Source organism: Oncorhynchus nerka, linkage group LG7, assembly GCF_034236695.1.
Source record: "Oncorhynchus nerka isolate Pitt River linkage group LG7, Oner_Uvic_2.0, whole genome shotgun sequence".
NCBI lineage: Eukaryota > Metazoa > Chordata > Actinopteri > Salmoniformes > Salmonidae > Oncorhynchus > Oncorhynchus nerka.
The window spans coordinates 12,750,128-12,772,608 of NC_088402.1; the positions used below are offsets into that span (position 1 = coordinate 12,750,128).

General features: G+C 45.7%; 2 protein-coding genes across 2 annotated transcripts in view; one reads left to right on the forward strand and one right to left on the reverse strand.

The window, feature by feature from the left end:
• Positions 1-20,211, reverse strand: part of LOC135572414 (F-box/LRR-repeat protein 2-like) — a 36,987-nt gene extending 16,776 nt beyond the window's left edge. Inside the window, exons 1-2 of the mRNA XM_065020226.1 lie at positions 19,875-20,211; positions 1,963-2,024 (exon numbers count right to left, since the gene is read on the reverse strand). Coding sequence (XP_064876298.1) covers positions 1,963-2,024; positions 19,875-19,904 — 92 coding nt within the window. The 5' untranslated portion in view covers positions 19,905-20,211. The remainder of the gene's footprint in view (positions 1-1,962; positions 2,025-19,874) is intronic.
• Positions 17,770-19,679, forward strand: LOC135572371 (uncharacterized). Its single transcript, XM_065020065.1, has 3 exons — positions 17,770-18,036; positions 18,126-18,753; positions 18,847-19,679. The coding sequence occupies exons 1-3, from the start codon at positions 17,770-17,772 to the stop codon at positions 19,677-19,679; spliced, it is 1,728 nt and encodes a 575-aa protein (XP_064876137.1).
• Positions 20,212-22,481: the final 2,270 nt, after the last annotated feature.

A 22,481-nucleotide genomic window follows, 5' to 3' on the forward strand; every position in this document is an offset into this window, starting at 1 on the left:
TCCTGTTGAGTGAATACATTGAATCCTTTATTCCCTCCATACTGGTCCACACAGATAAACAACAACAACAACAACAACTGCTGCTCCCCGGGCACTGATGACGTCGATTACAGCCTCCCGGACCTTTCTGATTCAGAGGGTGTTTGGGGTTAAATGAGGAAGACACATTTCAGTTGAATGCATTCAGTTGTACAACTGACTAGTTAATCCCCATTTCCCTTCCCTTTTAAAACAGTTAAGAGTTTAATGGCTGTGATAGGAGAGAAGTGAGGATGGATCAACTCCACAATATAACCTAAATGACAGTGAAAAGGAATCCTGTACAGAACGACAACATTCCAAAAACACATGTCCTGTTTGCAACAACACACTAAAGTTAAACTGACAAAAAAATGTGGCAAATAGATTAACTTTTTTGTCCTGAATACAAAGTGTTATGTTTTGGGAAACAATCAACCGAGTATCGCTTTTCATATTTTAAATGACCATCTCATCTGTACCCCACACATTCAGATAATTGTAGTGGTCCTTCAGTCGAGCAGTGAATTTCAAACACAGATTAGACCAGGGAGGTTTAAACACAGATTAGACCAGGGAGGTTTAAACACAGATTAGACCAGGGAGGTTTAAACACAGATTAGACCAGGGAGGTTTAAACACAGATTAGACCAGGGAGGTTTAAACACAGATTAGACCAGGGAGGTTTAAACACAGATTAGACCAGGGAGGTTTAAACACAGATTAGACCAGGGAGGTTTTCCAACGCTTCGCAAACAAGGGCACCTATTGGTAGATGGGTAAAAAGAAAAGAAACAAGACATCGAATATCCCTTTGAAGTTATTGCACTCTGGTGAAGTTATTGCACTTTGGATGGTGTATCAATACACCGAGGTCATTATACACCTAACTCAGTTGCAGGAGAGGAAGGGATTTCACCATGAGGCCAATAGCAGGTCACCTAGCGGTGCAGAGTGTTGGGCCAGTAACCGAAAGATCGCTTGTTCAAATCCCCGAGCTGACTAGGTGAAAAAAAATCTGCCGTTCTGCTATTGAGCAAGGCAGTTAAGATTGACATCACTTAGCAGACGCTCCTAATCCAGAGCGATTTAAAAGTCAACGTAAAAATGTGGAAAACCTCCCTGGTCTAATCTGTGTTTAAACCTCCCTGGTCTAATCTGTGTTTAAACCTCCCTGGTCTAATCTGTGTTTAAACCTCCCTGGTCTAATCTGTGTTTAAACCTCCCTGGTCTAATCTGTGTTTGAAATTCACTGGTTGACTGAGGGACCTTAGAGATAATTGTATGTGTTGGGTAAAGAGATGAGGTAGTCATTCAAAAGTCCTGTTAAACACTATTCCACGTAATTTATTAAACACATTTCTACTCTAACTTATTTTGGAAAACCATAACAAAAAGGTGTTGAACACTTATTGACTCAAGACATTTCAGCTTTTAATGAATTAATTTGTAAAAAACTTTGTACAAACAAAATTCCACTTGGACATTATGGGGTATTGTGTGTAGGTCAGTGACACATCATCTCTATTTAATCCACACAACAACATGTGGACTAGGGGTGTGAACACTTTCTGAAGGCTCGGTGTGTGTTGTTTGCGCTATAAATAGCCTCTGTGGGAAATTCCGCAGTGCTCAGCTACAGCTGTGTGAACTTCAGACAGACAGAACCCACCTATATACACCATTATACCAGTGTGTGTGTGTGTGTGTGTGTGTGTTAGACAGTGATCTCAGATTAGTAGGGCTACATACAGCCTCTGAAGGACGTTATGATGCTCTGTAGGTCGCATAGCTAGTAGACATTTCAAAGGTCGCACGCACGCACAACTAACCACTCAAGGTCAACAGTCTGCTAAGTGAGGCCAGCCGTGTCCTTATTTAATAAGTTACCCTCACACTTTAAGCCCTGGGGCGAGCACTCAGGTGTGTGTGTGTGTAACTAACCTGAGCAGCAGCTCCTTGGGAAGCTTCTTGTTAATGGGAGCTTCATCGCTGTTGGAAAACACCTAGAGAGAGAATCAACATCCACATCAGAGCCACTGTCACCTTGGTAACAAGCACCCAATAGAACTCACAGACACAGGCCTGCGCACACGCACACACACACACACACACACACACACGAGAGATTATAGAGAGTCCGCTGAGACACCAAACATTGATTTAGGAATGTTAAGAGTTACAGCTACATAAACAGCCCCTAGCAACACAATAGAACACCGTTACCGAGAGAGAAGAGAGAATGGGAACGAGAGAGGAAGGAAAGCTAATGAGAGGGAGTAGCCTAATTTACTGGTGAAGACTCAGAAGAGAGGAACATTAGATTTTTTGGGGATCCCCATTACATTAGCCGACTGCAATGGTGACAGCAAGTCTTCCTGGGGTCCACCACATAATGAAAAAGAAATTACAGACAAAAATACTTTACAATTTACATCATTTTAAAAACATTAACAGACATTACAACTAGGTCAGATAGGGGAGAGGTGTTGTGAGGTGTTGAATTTTTATTTGTTTTTTTTAAAGCAAATTTAGCTGTTTGGGTCATTTGAGAAGGAAGGGATTTTCATGTGATCATGGCTTTGTATAATAATGTAATGCCTTGAATTCGTTCTGGATTTGGGGACAGTCTGTTGTTCCCACATGCTTCAAGAGGGCCACCATTGTTCCTGTTCCCAAGAAAGCTAAGGTAAAAGAGCTAAACGACGACCGCCCCGTAGCACTCACTTCCGTCATCATGAAGTGCTTTGAGAGACTAATCAAGGACCATATCACCTCCACCCTACCTGACACCCTAGACCCACTCCAATTTGCTTACCGCCCCAATAGGTCCACAGACGACGCAATCTCAACCACACTGCCCTAACCCATCTGGACAAGAGGAATACCTATGTGAGAATGCTGTTCATCGACCACAGCTCAGCATTTAACCCTCCAAACTCGTCATTAAGCTCGAGACCCTGGGTATCGACCCCGCCCTGTGCAACTGGGTACTGGACTTCCTGACGGGCCGCCCCCAGGTGGTGAGGGTAGGCAACAACATCTCCACCCCGCTGATCCTCAACACTGGGGCCCCACAAGGGTGCGTTCTGAGCCCTCTCCTGTACACCCCATTCACCCACGACTGCGTGGCCATGCACGCCTTCAACTCAATCATCAAGTTTGCGGACGACACAACAGTGGTAGGCTTGATTACCAACAACGACGAGACGGCCTACAGGGAGGAGGTGAGGGCCCTCGGAGTGTGGTGTCAGGAAAATAACCTCACACTCAACGTCAACAAAACTAAGGAGATGATTGTGGACTTCAGGAAACAGCAGAGGGAACACCCCCCTATCCACATCGATGGAACAGTAGTGGAGAGGGTAGCAAGTTAAGTTCCTCGGCATACACATCACAGACAAACTGAATTGGTCCACTCACACAGACAGCACCGTGAAGAAGGCGCAGCAGCGCCTCTTCAACCTCAGGAGGCTGAAGAAATTCGGCTTGTCACCAAAAGCACTCACAAACTTCTACAGATGCACAATCGAGAGCATCCTGTCGGGCTGTATCACCGCCTGGTTCTTCCAAAGGCTCTGGACAACTTGTTAGGATTACATGGTATCATGGATTCCATCAAGTACCAGCAGATATTACATCAAAACCTGACTGCATCTGCTAGGAAGCTTAAACTGGGCCGTGGTTGGATCTTCCAGCAGGACAATGATCCAAAGCACACCTCAAAATCAAGACAAAAATGGTTCACTGACCACAGAATCAAGGTTTTTGCCATGGCCGTCCCAGTCCCCTGACCCAAACCTGTGGGATGAGCTGAGGAGGAGAGTGCACAAGCGTGGACCTGGGAATCTGAAGGATCTGGAGAGATTCTGTATGGAGGAATGGTCTCAGATCCCCTGCCATGTGTTATGGGAGAAGACTCAGAGTTGTTATCTTGACAAAGGGAGGTTACACAAAGTATTGAATGAAGGAGTGTCAATAACTGTGGCACACATACTTGAGAAATATTTGTTTAATGATAAGAATTTATTTTTTCTTTCAATTATTTCACTTTAATTAAAGGTTAGATTTTTGTGAATATTTTGAATGAAAGACCAAGAGGATAAACAATATCATTTTTTTTCACAGCCCATGTTTACCAAGGGTGCCAATACTAGTGGAGGGCACTGTATCATGTTATTAGCCATTTCTTTTAACCAATCATCAGTCATCCGAGTCAGAGCAGTACAAGTTGAGTGTCCTTCTCTATATGCATGCTGAAAGTCAGTAGTATTTGTATTTGGTCAAAAACAATTCTCTGCCTCAGTTTACTAAGAACAGGCAGCAAACTGATTGGGCGGCTGTTAGAGCCAGCAAATGGTGCTTTACTATTTTTGAGCAGTGGAATTACTTTAGCTTCCTTCCACGCCTGTGGACGGACACACACACACACACACACACACACACACACACACACACACACACGAGGCAGAAACACACACAATTATATACACACACACACACCACAGAGGCAGAAACACACACAATTATATACACACGCACACCTATACACACACACACACACACACACACACACACACACACACCTTTAGGCTTTGGTTAACAACATGACAAATAGGGGTGGCAATACAGTCTGCTACCGTTCTCAATAGCTTCCCATCTAGGTGGTCTATACCTGGTGGCTCATCATTACTGATAGAGAACAACAGTATCCCATCTAGGTTGTCTATACCTGGTGGCTCATCATTACTGATAGATAACAACATTATCCCATCTAGGTGGTCTATACCTGGTGGCTCATCATTACTGATAGATAACAACAGTATCCCATCTAGGTTGTCTATACCTGGTGGCTCATCATTACTGATAGATAACAACAGTATCCCATCTAGGTTGTCTATACCTGGTGGCTCATCATTACTGATAGATAACAACAGTATCCCATCTAGGTTGTCTATACCTGGTGGCTCATCATTACTGATAGATAACAACAGTATCCCATCTAGGTTGTCTATACCTGGTGGCTCATCATTACTGATAGATAACAACAGTATCCCATCTAGGTTGTCTATACCTGGTGGCTCATCATTACTGATAGATAACAACAGTATCCCATCTAGGTTGTCTATACCTGGTGGCTCATCATTACTGATAGATAACAACAGTATCCCATCTAGGTGGTCTATACCTGGTGGCTCATCATTACTGATAGATAACAACAGTATCCCATCTAGGTTGTCTATACCTGGTGGCTCATCATTACTGATAGATAACAACAGTATCCCATCTAGGTGGTCTATACCTGGTGGCTCATCATTACTGATAGATAACAACAGTATCCCATCTAGGTGGTCTATACCTGGTGGCTCATCATTACTGATAGATAACAATAGCTTCCCATCTAGGTGGTCTATACCTGGTGGCTCATCATTACTGATAGATAACAACAGTATCCCATCTAGGTGGTCTATACCTGGTGGCTCATCATTACTGATAGATAACAATAGCTTCCCATCTAGGTGGTCTATACCTGGTGGCTCATCATTACTGATAGATAACAATAGCTTCCCATCTAGGTGGTCTATACCTGGTGGCTCATCATTACTGATAGATAACAACAGTATCCCATCTAGGTTGTCTATACCTGGTGGCTCATCATTACTGATAGATAACAACAGTATCCCATCTAGGTTGTCTATACCTGGTGGCTCATCATTACTGATAGATAACAACAGTATCCCATCTAGGTTGTCTATACCTGGTGGCTCATCATTACTGATAGATAACAACAGTATCCCATCTAGGTTGTCTATACCTGGTGGCTCATCATTACTGATAGATAACAACAGTATCCCATCTAGGTGGTCTATACCTGGTGGCTCATCATTACTGATAGATAACAACAGTATCCCATCTAGGTTGTCTATACCTGGTGGCTCATCATTACTGATAGATAACAACAGTATCCCATCTAGGTTGTCTATACCTGGTGGCTCATCATTACTGATAGATAACAACAGTATCCCATCTAGGTTGTCTATACCTGGTGGCTCATCATTACTGATAGATAACAACAGTATCCCATCTAGGTGGTCTATACCTGGTGGCTCATCATTACTGATAGATAACAACAGTATCCCATCTAGGTGGTCTATACCTGGTGGCTCATCATTACTGATAGATAACAGTAACAGTATCCCATCTAGGTGGTCTATACCTGGTGGCTCATCATTACTGATAGATAACAACAGTATCCCATCTAGGTTGTCTATACCTGGTGGCTCATCATTACTGATAGATAACAACAGTATCCCATCTAGGTGGTCTATACCTGGTGGCTCATCATTACTGATAGATAACAACAGTATCCCATCTAGGTTGTCTATACCTGGTGGCTCATCATTACTGATAGATAACAACAGTATCCCATCTAGGTTGTCTATACCTGGTGGCTCATCATTACTGATAGATAACAACAGTATCCCATCTAGGTTGTCTATACCTGGTGGCTCATCATTACTGATAGATAACAACAGTATCCCATCTAGGTTGTCTATACCTGGTGGCTCATCATTACTGATAGATAACAACAGTATCCCATCTAGGTGGTCTATACCTGGTGGCTCATCATTACTGATAGATAACAACAGTATCCCATCTAGGTGGTCTATACCTGGTGGCTCATCATTACTGATAGATAACAACAGTATCCCATCTAGGTTGTCTATACCTGGTGGCTCATCATTACTGATAGATAACAACAGTATCCCATCTAGGTTGTCTATACCTGGTGGCTCATCATTACTGATAGATAACAACAGTATCCCATCTAGGTGGTCTATACCTGGTGGCTCATCATTACTGATAGATAACAACAGTATCCCATCTAGGTTGTCTATACCTGGTGGCTCATCATTACTGATAGATAACAACAGTATCCCATCTAGGTTGTCTATACCTGGTGGCTCATCATTACTGATAGATAACAACAGTATCCCATCTAGGTTGTCTATACCTGGTGGCTCATCATTACTGATAGATAACAACAGTATCCCATCTAGGTTGTCTATACCTGGTGGCTCATCATTACTGATAGATAACAACAGTATCCCATCTAGGTTGTCTATACCTGGTGGCTCATCATTACTGATAGATAACAACAGTATCCCATCTAGGTTGTCTATACCTGGTGGCTCATCATTACTGATAGATAACAACAGTATCCCATCTAGGTTGTCTATACCTGGTGGCTCATCATTACTGATAGATAACAACAGTATCCCATCTAGGTTGTCTATACCTGGTGGCTCATCATTACTGATAGATAACAACAGTATCCCATCTAGGTTGTCTATACCTGGTGGCTCATCATTACTGATAGATAACAACAGTATCCCATCTAGGTTGTCTATACCTGGTGGCTCATCATTACTGATAGATAACAACAGTATCCCATCTAGGTTGTCTATACCTGGTGGCTCATCATTACTGATAGATAACAACAGTATCCCATCTAGGTTGTCTATACCTGGTGGCTCATCATTACTGATAGATAACAACAGTATCCCATCTAGGTTGTCTATACCTGGTGGCTCATCATTACTGATAGATAACAACAGTATCCCATCTAGGTTGTCTATACCTGGTGGCTCATCATTACTGATAGATAACAACAGTATCCCATCTAGGTGGTCTATACCTGGTGGCTCATCATTACTGATAGATAACAACAGTATCCCATCTAGGTTGTCTATACCTGGTGGCTCATCATTACTGATAGATAACAACAGTATCCCATCTAGGTTGTCTATACCTGGTGGCTCATCATTACTGATAGATAACAACAGTATCCCATCTAGGTTGTCTATACCTGGTGGCTCATCATTACTGATAGATAACAACAGTATCCCATCTAGGTTGTCTATACCTGGTGGCTCATCATTACTGATAGATAACAACAGTATCCCATCTAGGTGGTCTATACCTGGTGGCTCATCATTACTGATAGATAACAACAGTATCCCATCTAGGTGGTCTATACCTGGATGGCTCATCATTACTGATAGATAACAACAGTATCCCATCTAGGTTGTCTATACCTGGTGGCTCATCATTACTGATAGATAACAACAGTATCCCATCTAGGTTGTCTATACCTGGTGGCTCATCATTACTGATAGATAACAACAGTATCCCATCTAGGTGGTCTATACCTGGTGGCTCATCATTACTGATAGATAACAACAGTATCCCATCTAGGTTGTCTATACCTGGTGGCTCATCATTACTGATAGATAACAACAGTATCCCATCTAGGTTGTCTATACCTGGTGGCTCATCATTACTGATAGATAACAACAGTATCCCATCTAGGTTGTCTATACCTGGTGGCTCATCATTACTGATAGATAACAACAGTATCCCATCTAGGTTGTCTATACCTGGTGGCTCATCATTACTGATGGAAAAACTATTGTTATCTGCCTCTCCCACACTAACTTGACCAAATTCAAAACAGCAATCTTTCCCTTTCATTATTTGATTAATTTATTTATTTTTTAAATATGACGATTCACTGTTCGATGTTGTCATTTCTCTGATATGATTGGAAATATAAAAAGGTTTTGTTAAAAATTACCCAACAATTTCAATGAATGATGGAGATGAAATGGGTTTTCTGCTCATTATATCATTTAAGATACTCAAGTATTTTTCCACGTAGCATGCAGACAGAGGAACGCGTAGCATGCAGACAGAGGAAACACGTAGCATGCAGACAGAGGAAACACGTAGCATGCAGACAGAGGAACGCGTAGCATGCAGACAGAGAACACGTAGCATGCAGACAGAGGAACGCGTAGCATGCAGACAGAGAAACGCGTAGCATGCAGACAGAGGAACGCGTAGCATGCAGACAGAGAACACGTAGCATGCAGACAGAGCATGCAGACACAGAAACACGTAATGCAGACATGCAGAAACAGTAGCATGCAGAAACACGTAGCATGCAGACAGAGAAACACGTAGCATGCAGACAGAGAAACACGTAGCATGCAGACAGAGAAACACGTAGCATGCAGACAGAGAAACACGTAGCATGCAGACAGAGAAACACGTAGCATGCAGACAGAGAACACGTAGCATGCAGACAGAGAAACACGTAGCATGCAGACAGAGAAACACGTAGCATGCAGACAGAGAAACACGTAGCATGCAGACAGAGAAACACGTAGCATGCAGACAGACAGAGAACACGTAGCATGAAGACAGAGAACACGTAGCATGAGAAACATGCAGACAGAGAAACACGTAGCATGCAGACAGAGAAACACGCATGCAGACAGAGAAAGCATGCAGACAGAGAAACACGTAGCATGCAGACAGAGAAACACGTAGCATGCAGACAGAGAAACACGTAGCATGCAGACAGAGAAACACGTAGCATGCAGACAGAGAAACACGTAGCATGCAGACAGAGAAACACGTAGCATGCAGACAGAGAAACACGTAGCATGCAGACAGAGAAACACGTAGCATGCAGACAGTAGCATGCAGACAGAGAAACACGTAGCATGCAGACAGAGAGAGAAACAGACGCAGACAGAGAAACACGTCGCACATGCAGACAGAGAAACACGCATGCAGACAGTAGCATGCAGACAGAGAAACACGTAGCATGCAGACAGAGAAACACGTAGCATGCAGACAGAGAAACACGAGCATGCAGACAGAGGAACGCGTGCCGCATGCAGACAGAGAAACAGCATGCAGACAGAGAAAAATGCACAGACAGACAGAGAAACACGCATGCAGACATGCAGACAGACAGAGAACACGTAGCATGCAGACAGAGAAACACGTAGCACAGACAGAGAAACACGTAGCATGCAGACAGAGAAACACGTAGCATGCAGACAGAGAAACACAGACAGAGAAACGTAGCATGCAGACACGTGCAGACAGCATGCAGACAGAGAAACACGTAGCATGCAGACAGAGAAACACGTAGCATGCAGACAGAGAAACACGTAGCATGCAGACAGAGAAACACGTAGCATGCAGACAGAGAAACACGTAGCATGCAGACAGAGAAACACGTAGCATGAAGACAGAGAAACACGTAGCACGAAGACAGAGAAACACGTCGCACGCAGACAGAGAAACACGTCGCACGCAGACAGAGAAACACGTCGCATGCAGACAGAGAAACACGTTGCATGCAGACAGTAGCATGCAGACACAGAAACACGTAGCATGCAGACAGAGAAACACGTAGCATGCAGACAGAGAAACACGTAGCATGAAGACAGAGAAACACGTAGCATGCAGACAGAGGAACGCGTCGCATGCAGACAGAAAACAGCATGCAGACACAGCATGCAGAGAAACACGAGCAGAGAAACACATGCAGACAGAGAAACACGACAGAGAAACACGCATGCAGCATGCAGACAGAGAAACACGTAGCATGCAGACAGTGAAACACGTAGCATGCAGACAGTAGCATGCAGACACAGAAACACGTAGCATGCAGACAGAGAAACACGTAGCATGCAGACAGAGAAACACGTAGCATGCAGACAGAGAAACACGTAGCATGCAGACAGAGAAACACGTAGCATGCAGACAAACACGTAGCATGCAGACACAGAAACACGTAGCATGCAGACACAGAAACACTTAGCATGCAGACAGCATGCAGACAGAGAAACACGTAGCATGCAGACAGAGTAACACGTAGCATGCAGACAGCATGCAGACACAGAAACACGTAGCATGCAGACAGAGAAAATAGATAAAAGAACCATAACATTTATCAATTAATCATTAATCCAGAGGGCTCTAACCGTTAATTTATTAACAGGTGCTTCCTTGTCAACAATTAGCAGGAATATTTCTACAAATACTTTCAGTGTTGCATCTGGATTCACTTCCTCAGACCAACACATATGTTTTAAAATCTTCAACAAGAGTCCTGAGAAAACATTTAGTATTATCTCTTATGAATTTGGCACAACATTTGGCACTTTGGTTTTCCTTGTTATTGCCACAATGTTCTGGTCACTACAGCCAATGGGAACTGATATGATCAATACAAGTGGATGTCACAGATCCAACACTAGTTGGTTGTGGAATACCCTGGGTTGTTTTACAGGCATTAGTCAAAGTTAGAAGCTTCCTGTTGAGAGGACAGCTAGTTGGTTGTGTAATAACCTGGGTTGTTTTACAGGCATTAGTCACAGTTAGAAGCTTCCTGTTGAGAGGACAGCTAGTTGGTTGTGTAATAACCTGGGTTGTTTTACAGGCATTAGTCACAGTTAGAAGCTTCCTGTTGAGAGGACAGCTAGTTGGTTGTGTAATACCCTGGGTTGTTTTACAGGCATTAGTCACAGTTAGAAGCTTCCTGTTGAGAGGACAGCTAGTTGGTTGTGTAATAACCTGGGTTGTTTTACAGGCATTAGTCACAGTTAGAAGCTTCCTGTTGAGAGGACAGCTAGTTGCTAACCGGTCAATGTTCAGGTTACCCAGAAAATAGACCTTTGTTAACATCCCACACACACTATCAAACATTTCACACACATTATCTAGATACTGACTGTTAGCACTTGGTGGCCTATAGCAACAACCCAAAAGATTAGGCTTTATATGACCACAACACTTCAACATTTTACATGAGATCCTCTTGAAGCATTAGATACACACACCTCCCCCATAGGCATTCCTGTCTCTTCTGTAGACGTTATAACCTTGTATTGCTACTGCTGTATCAAAGAAATGATCTAAGTGCGTCTCACAAATGGCTAATATATGAACGTTATATGACGTTAGCAAGTTATTGATTTCATTAGCCTTATTTCTAAGGCTACATAAATGTATACGGGCTATTCGTAGTCCTTTCCTTGGTAGCTGATCAGAGAGAGACATCACATGGAAAAGACCAAACAACTAGAAAGAAAAAAATGAACATTCAGCAGTCGATTGAATCATTTGGTGTGTGTGTGTGTGTGTGCTGCAGGGTTGAAGCTACTAACCTACAGGCTTGGCTCTCTCATCCCTTCCAGGCTTTTTGGAGAGAGGGTAGATAATGAGTCTGTCATAGCAGATGTAAGCAATGTCCCCACGCGCTCCGGCAGCTTTCATTGCTGGGATCAGTTCTTTCCTCTTCTGGCACAAAGCTTCAGGATAGTCCTCATTGAGGAAGATGTACTATATGTTCCTCTCAAGTACTTGGCTCGGTTCAGAGCAGATACCTTGTCTTTGAACCTCAGGAACTTGACCACTACCGGCCTGGGCCTGTCACCTGGGTCGGTGATGGGTTTTCCAGTCCAATGGGTGGGCCCGTCACCTGGGTCAGTGATGGGTTTTCCAGTCCAATGGGTGGGCCAGTCACCTGGGTCGGTGATGGGTTTTTCCAGTCCTGTGGGTGGGCTCCACCTCAATCTGCCTTCGATCCAACTTCAGTTTCTCCAAAATAATTTCTCACTTTTTTCTTCAGACTCCGTCCAGGTCTCTCCACAGCAATGTTGTTCCGCCTTGATTGTCCCTCAAGATAACAATGACAGAGAAATCTGATTATAATGGATTCACCTACAGAACTGATGTCCACTCTCAAAAACGTACTGATTTCTGTCAACTTTCTGTTTGAATTAAACTCATCGAGCTGACCCGGAAAGAACTGCAAACTGTTCTTCAGGTCTTGGACTTCTCTGGTCAGATCATCTATTCATTTATTAGTTGACTCCACCAGTATGTGGACAAAATGCTTGAAGCTATTTTCTTGTTGTTGTTGTAACAAATGCTTATGGAACTATTTTTGTTCGTTTAAAAAATCCTCCACCTGTGATCGAGAGCAGAGTATGTGAGTGGAGCGGAGCAGGAGCAGAGCAGGAGCAGGAGCGGAGCGGAGCGGAGCAGAGCAGGAGCAGAGCAGGAGCGGAGCAGGAGCAGAGCAGGAGCGGAGCAGAGCAGGAGCAGGAGCGGAGCAGGAGCGGAGCAGGAGCAGAGCAGGAGCGGAGCAGAGCAGGAGCGGGAGCGGAGCGGGAGCGGGAGCAGAGCAGGAGCAGGATCGGAGTAGGAGCAGGAGCGGGAGCGGAGCAGGAGCGGGAGCGGAGCGGAGCAGAGCAGGAGCAGGAGCAGGAGCGGAGCAGGAGCAGGAGCAGGAGCGGGAGCGGAGCAGGAGCAGGAGCGGAGCAGGAGCAGGAGCGGGAGCGGAGCAGGAGCGGGAGCGGGAGCGGAGCAGGAGCGGGAGCGGAGCAGGAGCGGAGCAGGAGCAGGAGCAGGAGCAGAGCAGGAGAGTAGCAGACCCAATTTGACTGGACTGGGTTTCCCCAAAGGCTGGAGTGTCGGCCTTTTCGCACCCTCCAATTTTGCTCAAGTACCGCTCAACTCACATGCTTAGGGCATGCACAGCCCAGCATGCATTTGTAGGCTACTCGTGTGCCGCTATAACCCCTTGCTTTAGCTACGGTCATGGAGTTCGCTAAATATTTTCATAAAGAAACTGATAAAAGACACAGGTGCAATATCAAGGTGACTTAAAGATGAGGACCAAGAACAAGAGAGGGAATGCGGTGATGTAGTGTCCACAAATAATCCTTGTGGAATCTGAAAAGACATGTATCCTTAAAGCACGGTGGTGTACTAAGTGAACATGCTAACAAAGGAAACAAGGTGGGTAACTAGCTGAGTGTAGCTAAGTAGCAAAGTATTTATAAGACAACAAAAAAAATGTGTTCACTTTCGTTCTATCAATGATTCTGGCCCAATAGGCCTGACATATATATATATCTCTTTCAAGGAGCTTTAGGTTTTGATAGGGTAATTTTGCCAGGGCTCTCCAACCCAGTTCCTGGAAAGCTACAGTCCTGAGAGGTTTAAACTCCAACCCTAATCTAGCGCACCTGATTCTAATTTCTCATCCATGTGGTGGCTGGATTGGTTTCTCATCCATGCAGTGGCTGGTTGGGTCAGTGGCTGGTTGGGTCAGTGGCTGGTTGGGTTTCTCATCCATGCAGTGGCTGGTTGGGTCAGTGGCTGGTTGAGTTTCTCATCCATGCAGTGGCTGGTTGGGTTTCTCATCCATGCAGTGGCTGGTTGGGTTTCTCATCCATGCAGTGGCTGGTTGTGTTTCCAGCCTGGTTCTAAGAGGCCTTAGTTAAGGTTCTTAGTCTGCAGCAAAAATGGGAAATCCACCGTGATGGCAACACACACAGCAACCCTCTCTGTACACACACACACACCCCTTTATGGAGTGGCAAAGCAGGGCATGGACCCCCCCAGATAGAATTTGTGCCCACCCCATTTTGTTTCCGCATAAACATAAACGGTATATGAATTACTATACCCGGTTTCGCCAATGTAGCACCGGTAGCAGACTCAGCGCTCATGATCTGAGGAGTGGGGAGGGAGGGGGTGTAATAACGTAATATTTAGTAGTAAAAAAAAAAAAAAAGCATTCTGATTGGGCACGCAGCCATGCAACGTCATAAGGCCATCTCACACGCCGCCTGCTGACCAACAAGATGGAGAACGCCAGGGCCTAACGCCAGGGCCTAGAACCAGCAGCACGAGGGTAACATCACAACAAGCCAGCGTTAGGAGCCAGCGTTACCTCAGCCACCTGACCACCTCAGTGATGAGGAGCCAGTGTTACCTCAGCCACCTGACCACCTCAGTGATGAGGAGCCAGTGTTACCTCAGCCACCTGACCACCTCAGTGATGAGGAGCCAGCGTTACCTCAGCCACCTGACCACCACAGTGATGAGGAGCCAGTGTTACCTCAGCCACCTGACCACCACAGTGATGAGGAGCCAGTGTTACCTCAGCCACCTGACCACCTCAGTGATGAGGAGCCAGCGTTACCTCAGCCACCTGACCACCACAGTGATGATGAGGAGCCAGCGTTACCTCAGCCACCTCAGCCAGCGTTACCTCAGCCACCTGACCACCACAGTGATGAGGAGCCAGCGTTACCTCAGCCACCTGACCACCTCAGTGATGAGGAGCCAGTGTTACCTCAGCCACCTGACCACCTCGGTGATGAGGAGCCAACGTTACCTCAGCCACCTGACCACCTCAGTGATGAGGAGCCAGTGTTACCTCAGCCACCTGACCACCTCGGTGATGAGGAGCCAACGTTACCTCAGCCACCTGACCACCTCAGTGATGAGGAGCCAGTGTTACCTCAGCCACCTGACCACCTCAGTGATGAGGAGCCAACATTTTCAGTGTGAGAAAAGTGGGCCTTTTGTAGCATCTGCAGTTGGTTGTGGTGCAGCTATGTCATCTGAGGAGGCGATAGAGGACTTCTTCAATGTGAGTAGCTCTCTGTACGATGACTTTAGAAAACCCCATGGTGGCTGCACTGTACACTGGGGAGAAACTGAAGAACACTTCTTCATCAGACATGGGACTGGCCACGGTGTCAGTCATTTTGAAATCAAGTGACAACATCAGAGATGCTCGGGGGAAATCAAATCGACTTGTGCACATGGCACAGATGTCAGACTTGGGGCCATAGGCTTTATTGAAAGCAGTGACAGAGCCTGGCTTTAAGTTTATTGCGAACAATGACTCACACAATCCTGAGGCTCTTCGACCCTCCTAACAAGTTCCTGCAATCAGAAGCTACTGATCTGCACACCGCTGTCAAACTTGTCCTCAGTATGTAGAAAAACTGCGATGTGATGCTGATTTGGAAAAGCTTTGGGAGGCATGCCAGAAGGGCAGGACCACACCAGCTTCAAGCAGGCGACAGGCTCATGAGAAACTCTGCGAGAGTATGTAGTTGAAAGCACAGTGGGGTCAGCATGAAGATGGAAATGAGATGGGGTTGTAGCATAACTGGTTTTTTAGCACTTTGGATGCCGCGGTGAGGAAAATGTCACCGCGATTTAGCAAAGGAAATAGTTAACTGGTGGAGGCTCTTCTACAATGGTAAGCTACAGCCTTTATGTCCCTGGCCGCCACAACAGAATTATTCATTCATTGTTTTTCCCTCATGTAAGCCTGGTTGTTTGGAAGATTTTTTAAATGTAATGTATAGTTACATTAGGCCTTTGCTTTTTACATTAGGCCTTTGCTTTTTACATTAGGCCTTTGCTTTTTACATTAGGCCTTTGCTTTAGGCCTTTGCTTTGCCTTTGCTTTTTACATTAGGCCTTTGCTTTTTACATTAGGCCTTTGCTTTTTACATTAGGCCTTTGATTTAGGCCTTTGCTTTTTACATTAGGCCTTTGCTTTTTACATTAGGCCTTTGCTATTTACATTAGGCCTTTGCTTTTTACATTAGGCCTTTGCTTTTTACATTAGGCCTTTGCTTTTTTTGCTAGGCCTTGCTTTAGGCCTTTGCTTTTTACATTAGGCCTTTGCTTTTTACATTAGGCCTTTGCTTTAGGCCTTTGCTTTAGGCCTTTGCTTTTTACATTAGGCCTTTGCTTTTTACTTCAATGCATGTTAGATTTCTGTGACTTGCTTTTGGGGTCTAATTGCTATTGATAGATATCCAGCTCTGCATTATTTTATTGGTATTGGGACAATGACCAATGTAGCCTATTGGTTGTGCTCCGAGGCAAGCCCCTGGGGTGGTGCTCCTATTGTCCTGGTTGCCCACTTCGGTGGTGCTGAAAGTATCATCCTTTCATCGCGCTCACCGGCGGTCCTGAATCCATGGTTACGCTGTGTGCTGTTTTAATGAGCACCTCTTAGGCTACCAGTCTTCGTGGGACTTCTCTTCAACGTCACATGCTTCCTCGTGTACGAAATGACAGTTGTATACCGTATATGGCTGCATTTCGGGTAGGCCTACATTTTTGTACGTGTTGTATGTCGTAGTAGTTTAGGACCAATACCGTGTCCAGTCTACTAAAAAGAAGTAGACAAACGTTCACTCTGTTATCATTCATTTTCATTACACACAGTCGTTGCGTGATGGGCTACTGTAAAACTGATGTCAATACAATAAAAAAACGACACAGCCTACTTTTTCGCCCCGTCCCTGCTCTCTAGCGTGTGTTACCATCTGAATAGGTGTTTACTCTTATTCGCCACAGATTCAAAATTGTCTCCTGTCCTGTAGGAAATTTCACATCAGCTATGAATACCCGCACTTAGTTTGATTTAGTTCGCTTTTCTGAAACTCTCCCACAGAAAATAGTGCGCAGCCGAAGAAGCGGCGGCTTGGCTGAATGTAGGTTACGCTATTCGCAGAGCGTCACAAATTCTACAGAAATCTAGCCTATAGTTCTAAGTATTGAAGTTTAAACTATGAAGCCTGTAGGAATATTTGACAGCCTAGTGGTTGCTCTTCCTGTCAGCTGATCTGTGTGTGTTGGTATGTCGTAGTGGGGCACATACCTTTCTGTTATTATATGAAACATTCCAGATAGATTTTTGTACATTTGAACAGCAGTAGGACCAATCTACTTTGTTTATTTAGGGGCTCTAAAGCGATACTAGTTGTGCCCCATGGATTCATCCTGGAGCTGGGCCTGACACACACACACACACACACACACACACACAGCAAGATAACCATTACAGATCACATGCTACCCTACCTAATCTGTTCAGTAAGGCACAATCTCTATTATGTAGAACAGACATAGCCTAACTTTGTTAAGCGAGGAATCATGTTAGCGCTAGTTATGACATTTCTATCTGCAAAGGTCTGTATGTTGTGCACCCACCGGTCTGAGCTCGAGCAGGCTGGTTCCCAGTTTAAGGAGATAGGAGCCTGGTGCCTATATAACATGTATGTTGCCGCGACACATGACAGTGACTGTGGTAACCAACCCCGGCCCTACTATGGCAACCAACCTCGGCCCTACTATGGCAACCAACCCCGGCCCTACTATGGCAACCAACCCCGGCCCTACTATGGCAACCAACCCCGGCCCTACTATGGCAACCAACCCCGGCCCTACTATGGCAACCAACCCCGGCCCTACTATGGCAACCAACCCCGGCCCTACTATGGCAACCAACCCCGGCCCTACTATGGCAACCAACCAACCCCGGCCCTACTATGGCAACCAACCCCGGCCCTACTACTATGGCAACCAACCCCGCCCTACTATGGCAACCAACCCCGGCCCTACAACCCCAGCCCTACTATGGCAACCAACCCCAGCCCTACTATGGCAAACCAACCCGGCCCTACTATGGCAACCAACCCCAGCCCTACTATGGCAACCAACCCCAGCCCTACTATGGCAACCAACCCCAGCCCTACTATGGCAACCAACCCCAGCCCTACTATGGCAACCAACCCCAGCCCTACTATGGCAACCAACCCCGGCCCTACTATGGCAACCAACCCCGGCCCTACTATGGCAACCAACCCCGGCCCTACTATGGCAACCAACCCCGGCCCTACTATGGCAACCAACCCCAGCCCTACTATGGCAACCAACCCCACTATGGCAACCAACCCCAGCCCTACTATGGCAACCAACCCCAGCCCTACTATGGCAACCAACCCCAGCCCTACTATGGCAACCAACCCCAGCCCTACTATGGCAACCAACCCCAGCCCTACTATGGCAACCAACCCCAGCCCTACTATGGCAACCAACCCCAGCCCTACTATGGCAACCAACCCCAGCCCTACTATGGCAACCAACCTCAGCCCTACTATGGCAACCAACCTCAGCCCTACTATGGCAACCAACCTCAGCCCTACTATGGCAACCAACCTCAGCCCTACTATGGCAACCAACCTCAGCCCTACTATGGCAACCAACCTCAGCCCTAGCCCTACTATGGCAACCAACCTCAGCCCTACTATGGCAACCAACCTCAGCCCTACTATGGCAACCAACCTCAGCCCTACTATGGCAACCAACCTCAGCCCTACTATGGCAACCAACCTCAGCCCTACTATGGCAACCAACCTCAGCCCTACTATGGCAACCAACCTCAGCCCTACTATGGCAACCAACCTCAGCCCTACTATGGCAACCAACCTCAGCCCTACTATGGCAACCAACCTCAGCCCTACCAACCTCAGCCCTACTATGGCAACCAACCTCAGCCCTACTATGGCAACCAACCTCAGCCCTACTATGGCAACCAACCTCAGCCCTACTATGGCAACCAACCTCAGCCCTACTATGGCAACCAACCTCAGCCCTACTATGGCAGCCAACCTCAGCCCTACTATGGCAACCAACCTCAGCCCTACTATGGCAACCAACCTCAGCCCTACTATGGCAACCAACCTCAGCCCTACTATGGCAACCAACCTCAGCCCTACTATGGCAACCAACCTCAGCCCTACTATGGCAACCAACCTCAGCCCTACTATGGCAACCAACCTCAGCCCTACTATGGCAACCAACCTCAGCCCTACTATGGCAACCAACCTCAGCCCTACTATGGCAACCAACCTCAGCCCTACTATGGCAACCAACCTCAGCCCTACTATGGCAACCAACCTCAGCCCTACTATGGCAACCAACCTCAGCCCTACTATGGCAACCAACCCCAGCCCTACTATGGCAACCAACCCCAGCCCTACTATGGCAACCAACCTCAGCCCTACTATGGCAACCAACCTCAGCCCTACTATGGCAACCAACCTCAGCCCTACTATGGCAACCAACCCCAGCCCTACTATGCCAACCTCAGCCCTATCCGTCGCTCCTGTACCACAGACTGAGCTCGGTGTTGCAGCAGTCAGATTGTGCGTCTGTCTGGACAATAACAGGATTTCGTATTACCCTTAACCAACAAAGCCCCAGCTCCCTCCAGCATGTACAATTCAAACTGTGCACGCACAAACACCATACCGAAAATCTACTACCGTTCATAGCCGTTTACATACACACTCCTGTCCCGTTTCTGCAGCTCTTACCTCAAACCTGCCCTTGGTGATGCCGTTCATATCTGCGGAGGGTGTTACCGTACTGCGGAGGGTGTTACCGTACACAACACGTCTGGGGCCAGCGTTAGGTTTGTCGGATACCGTATTGTTTTTGTAGCCTGTGTCGTTCGAAGGGCTGCTGATGGGAGAGGAGCCTGGACTGGGTGCTCTCCCCTGCCGGCAACAGGGCTTCTTTCTCCGGGATTGCTGCTTAGTCCGGGGCAGCCTGGAAGAGCAATAACCTAGTCCTTGAGCCCGACGGCTCTCTAGTCCGTCTCATCACACTGCCAGCTACCAAAATAACAATAATAACATGGACGCGCTCCTGGTGACCTCACTTCCGCCTCTCAGACAGCTCGCAGCGCTAATCAGCTGGTCTCAATTAACCCCCCTCCTGCTCGAGCGGGTTGAAACGTTAACATGTTTGAAAAACGTGATCCAAAAACATTTGATCCGTTTCTTCTGTTATTCTAGTATTTGTTTTCTACCGTGGACATGGAAGGGGAGGGCTGTGGCGGTGACGTCTTTTCTGCGGGAAAAGCACGTGTGTCCGATTTGTTTTGATAGTGAGTTTGCGTTGGAGAAGTTCAGCAACGCGACACCGAAATATCTCCGGGTCCGTTAACGGCGAGGTGGGTCACCGAACTGTCACAGGGGCACTGACCGGTTCTGAATCCGAAAAACACTGACTGGTATACAGGAACCACCGAATATATCGCCAAGAGTTTGCTGTTTATTACAGAGAAACCGCTCCATCATTATTTTCGTCTAAAATCTCATTTTCACAAAACCACACATTCGAGTTAATTCCATGTATTTTTATACATGTTATGCGTTAATCTCACAATAGGTACATGCGTAGCAGGCCTAATCTATTTAATCGAATGAAACGTGATGAGAAGTATACAACAACGTGACGAGTATAATAGCTATACCAAATGGTTGATAAGTACTAAACGGAGTAATCTGAGCCTGTTCCCAAAGCGTCTCTAGAGGGCGCATTTATACTGCTACAAACTATTACTCTACTGTAGCCTACTTTTTACAAGCAGTGTGACAGTTTAGGTTATTAGGCCTAATAGGCAGTGTGTTAGCCCGTTCCTTAGTGTAAAACGGTCACACCAGTCCATCTGCCCCGTTCCTAGTGTACCACGGTCAACACCAGTCCATCTTTCCCGTTCCTAGTGTACCACGGTCAACACCAGTCTCTCTTCCTAGTGTACGACGGTCACACCAGTCTCGCTGCCCCGTTCCTAGTGTACGACGGTCAACACCAGTCTCTCTTCCTAGTGTACGACCAGTGGTGTAAAGTACTTAAGTAAAGTTACTTTAAAGTACTACTTAAGTCGTTTTTGGGGTATCTTTACTTTACTATTTTTTTTAAATTTATATATATTTTTAAACTTTTTATTTTTACTTCACTACATTCCTAAAGAATAATAAATAATGTACTTTTTACTCCATACATTTTCCCTGACACCCAAAAGTACTAGTTACATTTTGAATGCTTAGCCGGGCAGGAAAATGGCCCAGTTCACGCATTTATCAAGAGAACATCACTGGGCATCCCTACTGCCTCTGATCTGGCAGATTCCTTAAACACAAATGGTTAATTTGTAAATGATGTCTGAGTGTTGGAGCGGGACCCTGGCTATCCGTAAATTATAGAATAAAATAGTGCTGTCTGGTTTGCTTAATAAAGCACTTTGAAAATTATTTATACTTTTACTTTTGATACTTAAGTATATTTAAAACCAAATACTTTTAGACTTTTACTCAAGTAGAATTTTACTGGGTGACTTTCACTTTTCCTTGAGTCATTTTCTATTAAGGTATGTTTACTTTTACGCAAGTATGACAATTGGGTCCTTTTTCCACCACTGTGTATGAAGGTCACACCAGTATCTCTCCCTAATTCCTAGTGTGTGAAGGTCACACCAGTATCTCTGTCTAATTCCTAGTGTGTGAAGGTCACACCAGTATCTCTGTCTAATTCCCAGTGTGTGAAGGTCACACCAGTATCTCTCCCTAATTCCTAGTGTGTGAAGGTCACACCAGTATCTCTCCCTAATTCCTAGTGTGTGAAGTTCACACCCTCAAACATGGAGGAGGATAAATGGGCGGATAGGGAAGGTGTGTGTGTGTGGTGTGGTGTGTGTGTGTGGTGTGTGTGTGTCTGTGTGCGACCACGTGTGTTCACGTATACAGGCGTATACCCCAGTCCCCTCCTCCACTCTCAGCATACTTTGATAATTAAGAATGCCTCAGTAAAAGTCTCATTAATTAACTGTCTTCTTTAAATAGAACTGTTCTCCTCCAGTCCTGGCTGGCCTGGCAGCCTGGTGTAGAATGTTTGATGGTAGTCTAAATAATTATACTCATTTAGAACAAGGACGTTGCTATATTTCAGATTTTATATATTTAAAAATGTGGAGGTTTTTCTTGGAGTATAAATCTAAAGATTGGAGAGCGGTATTGTGCGGCTCATTCACAGTCACACACACACACACACACACACACACACACACACACACACACACACACACACACACACACACAAACACACACAAACACCAAAATACACACAAACACACACAA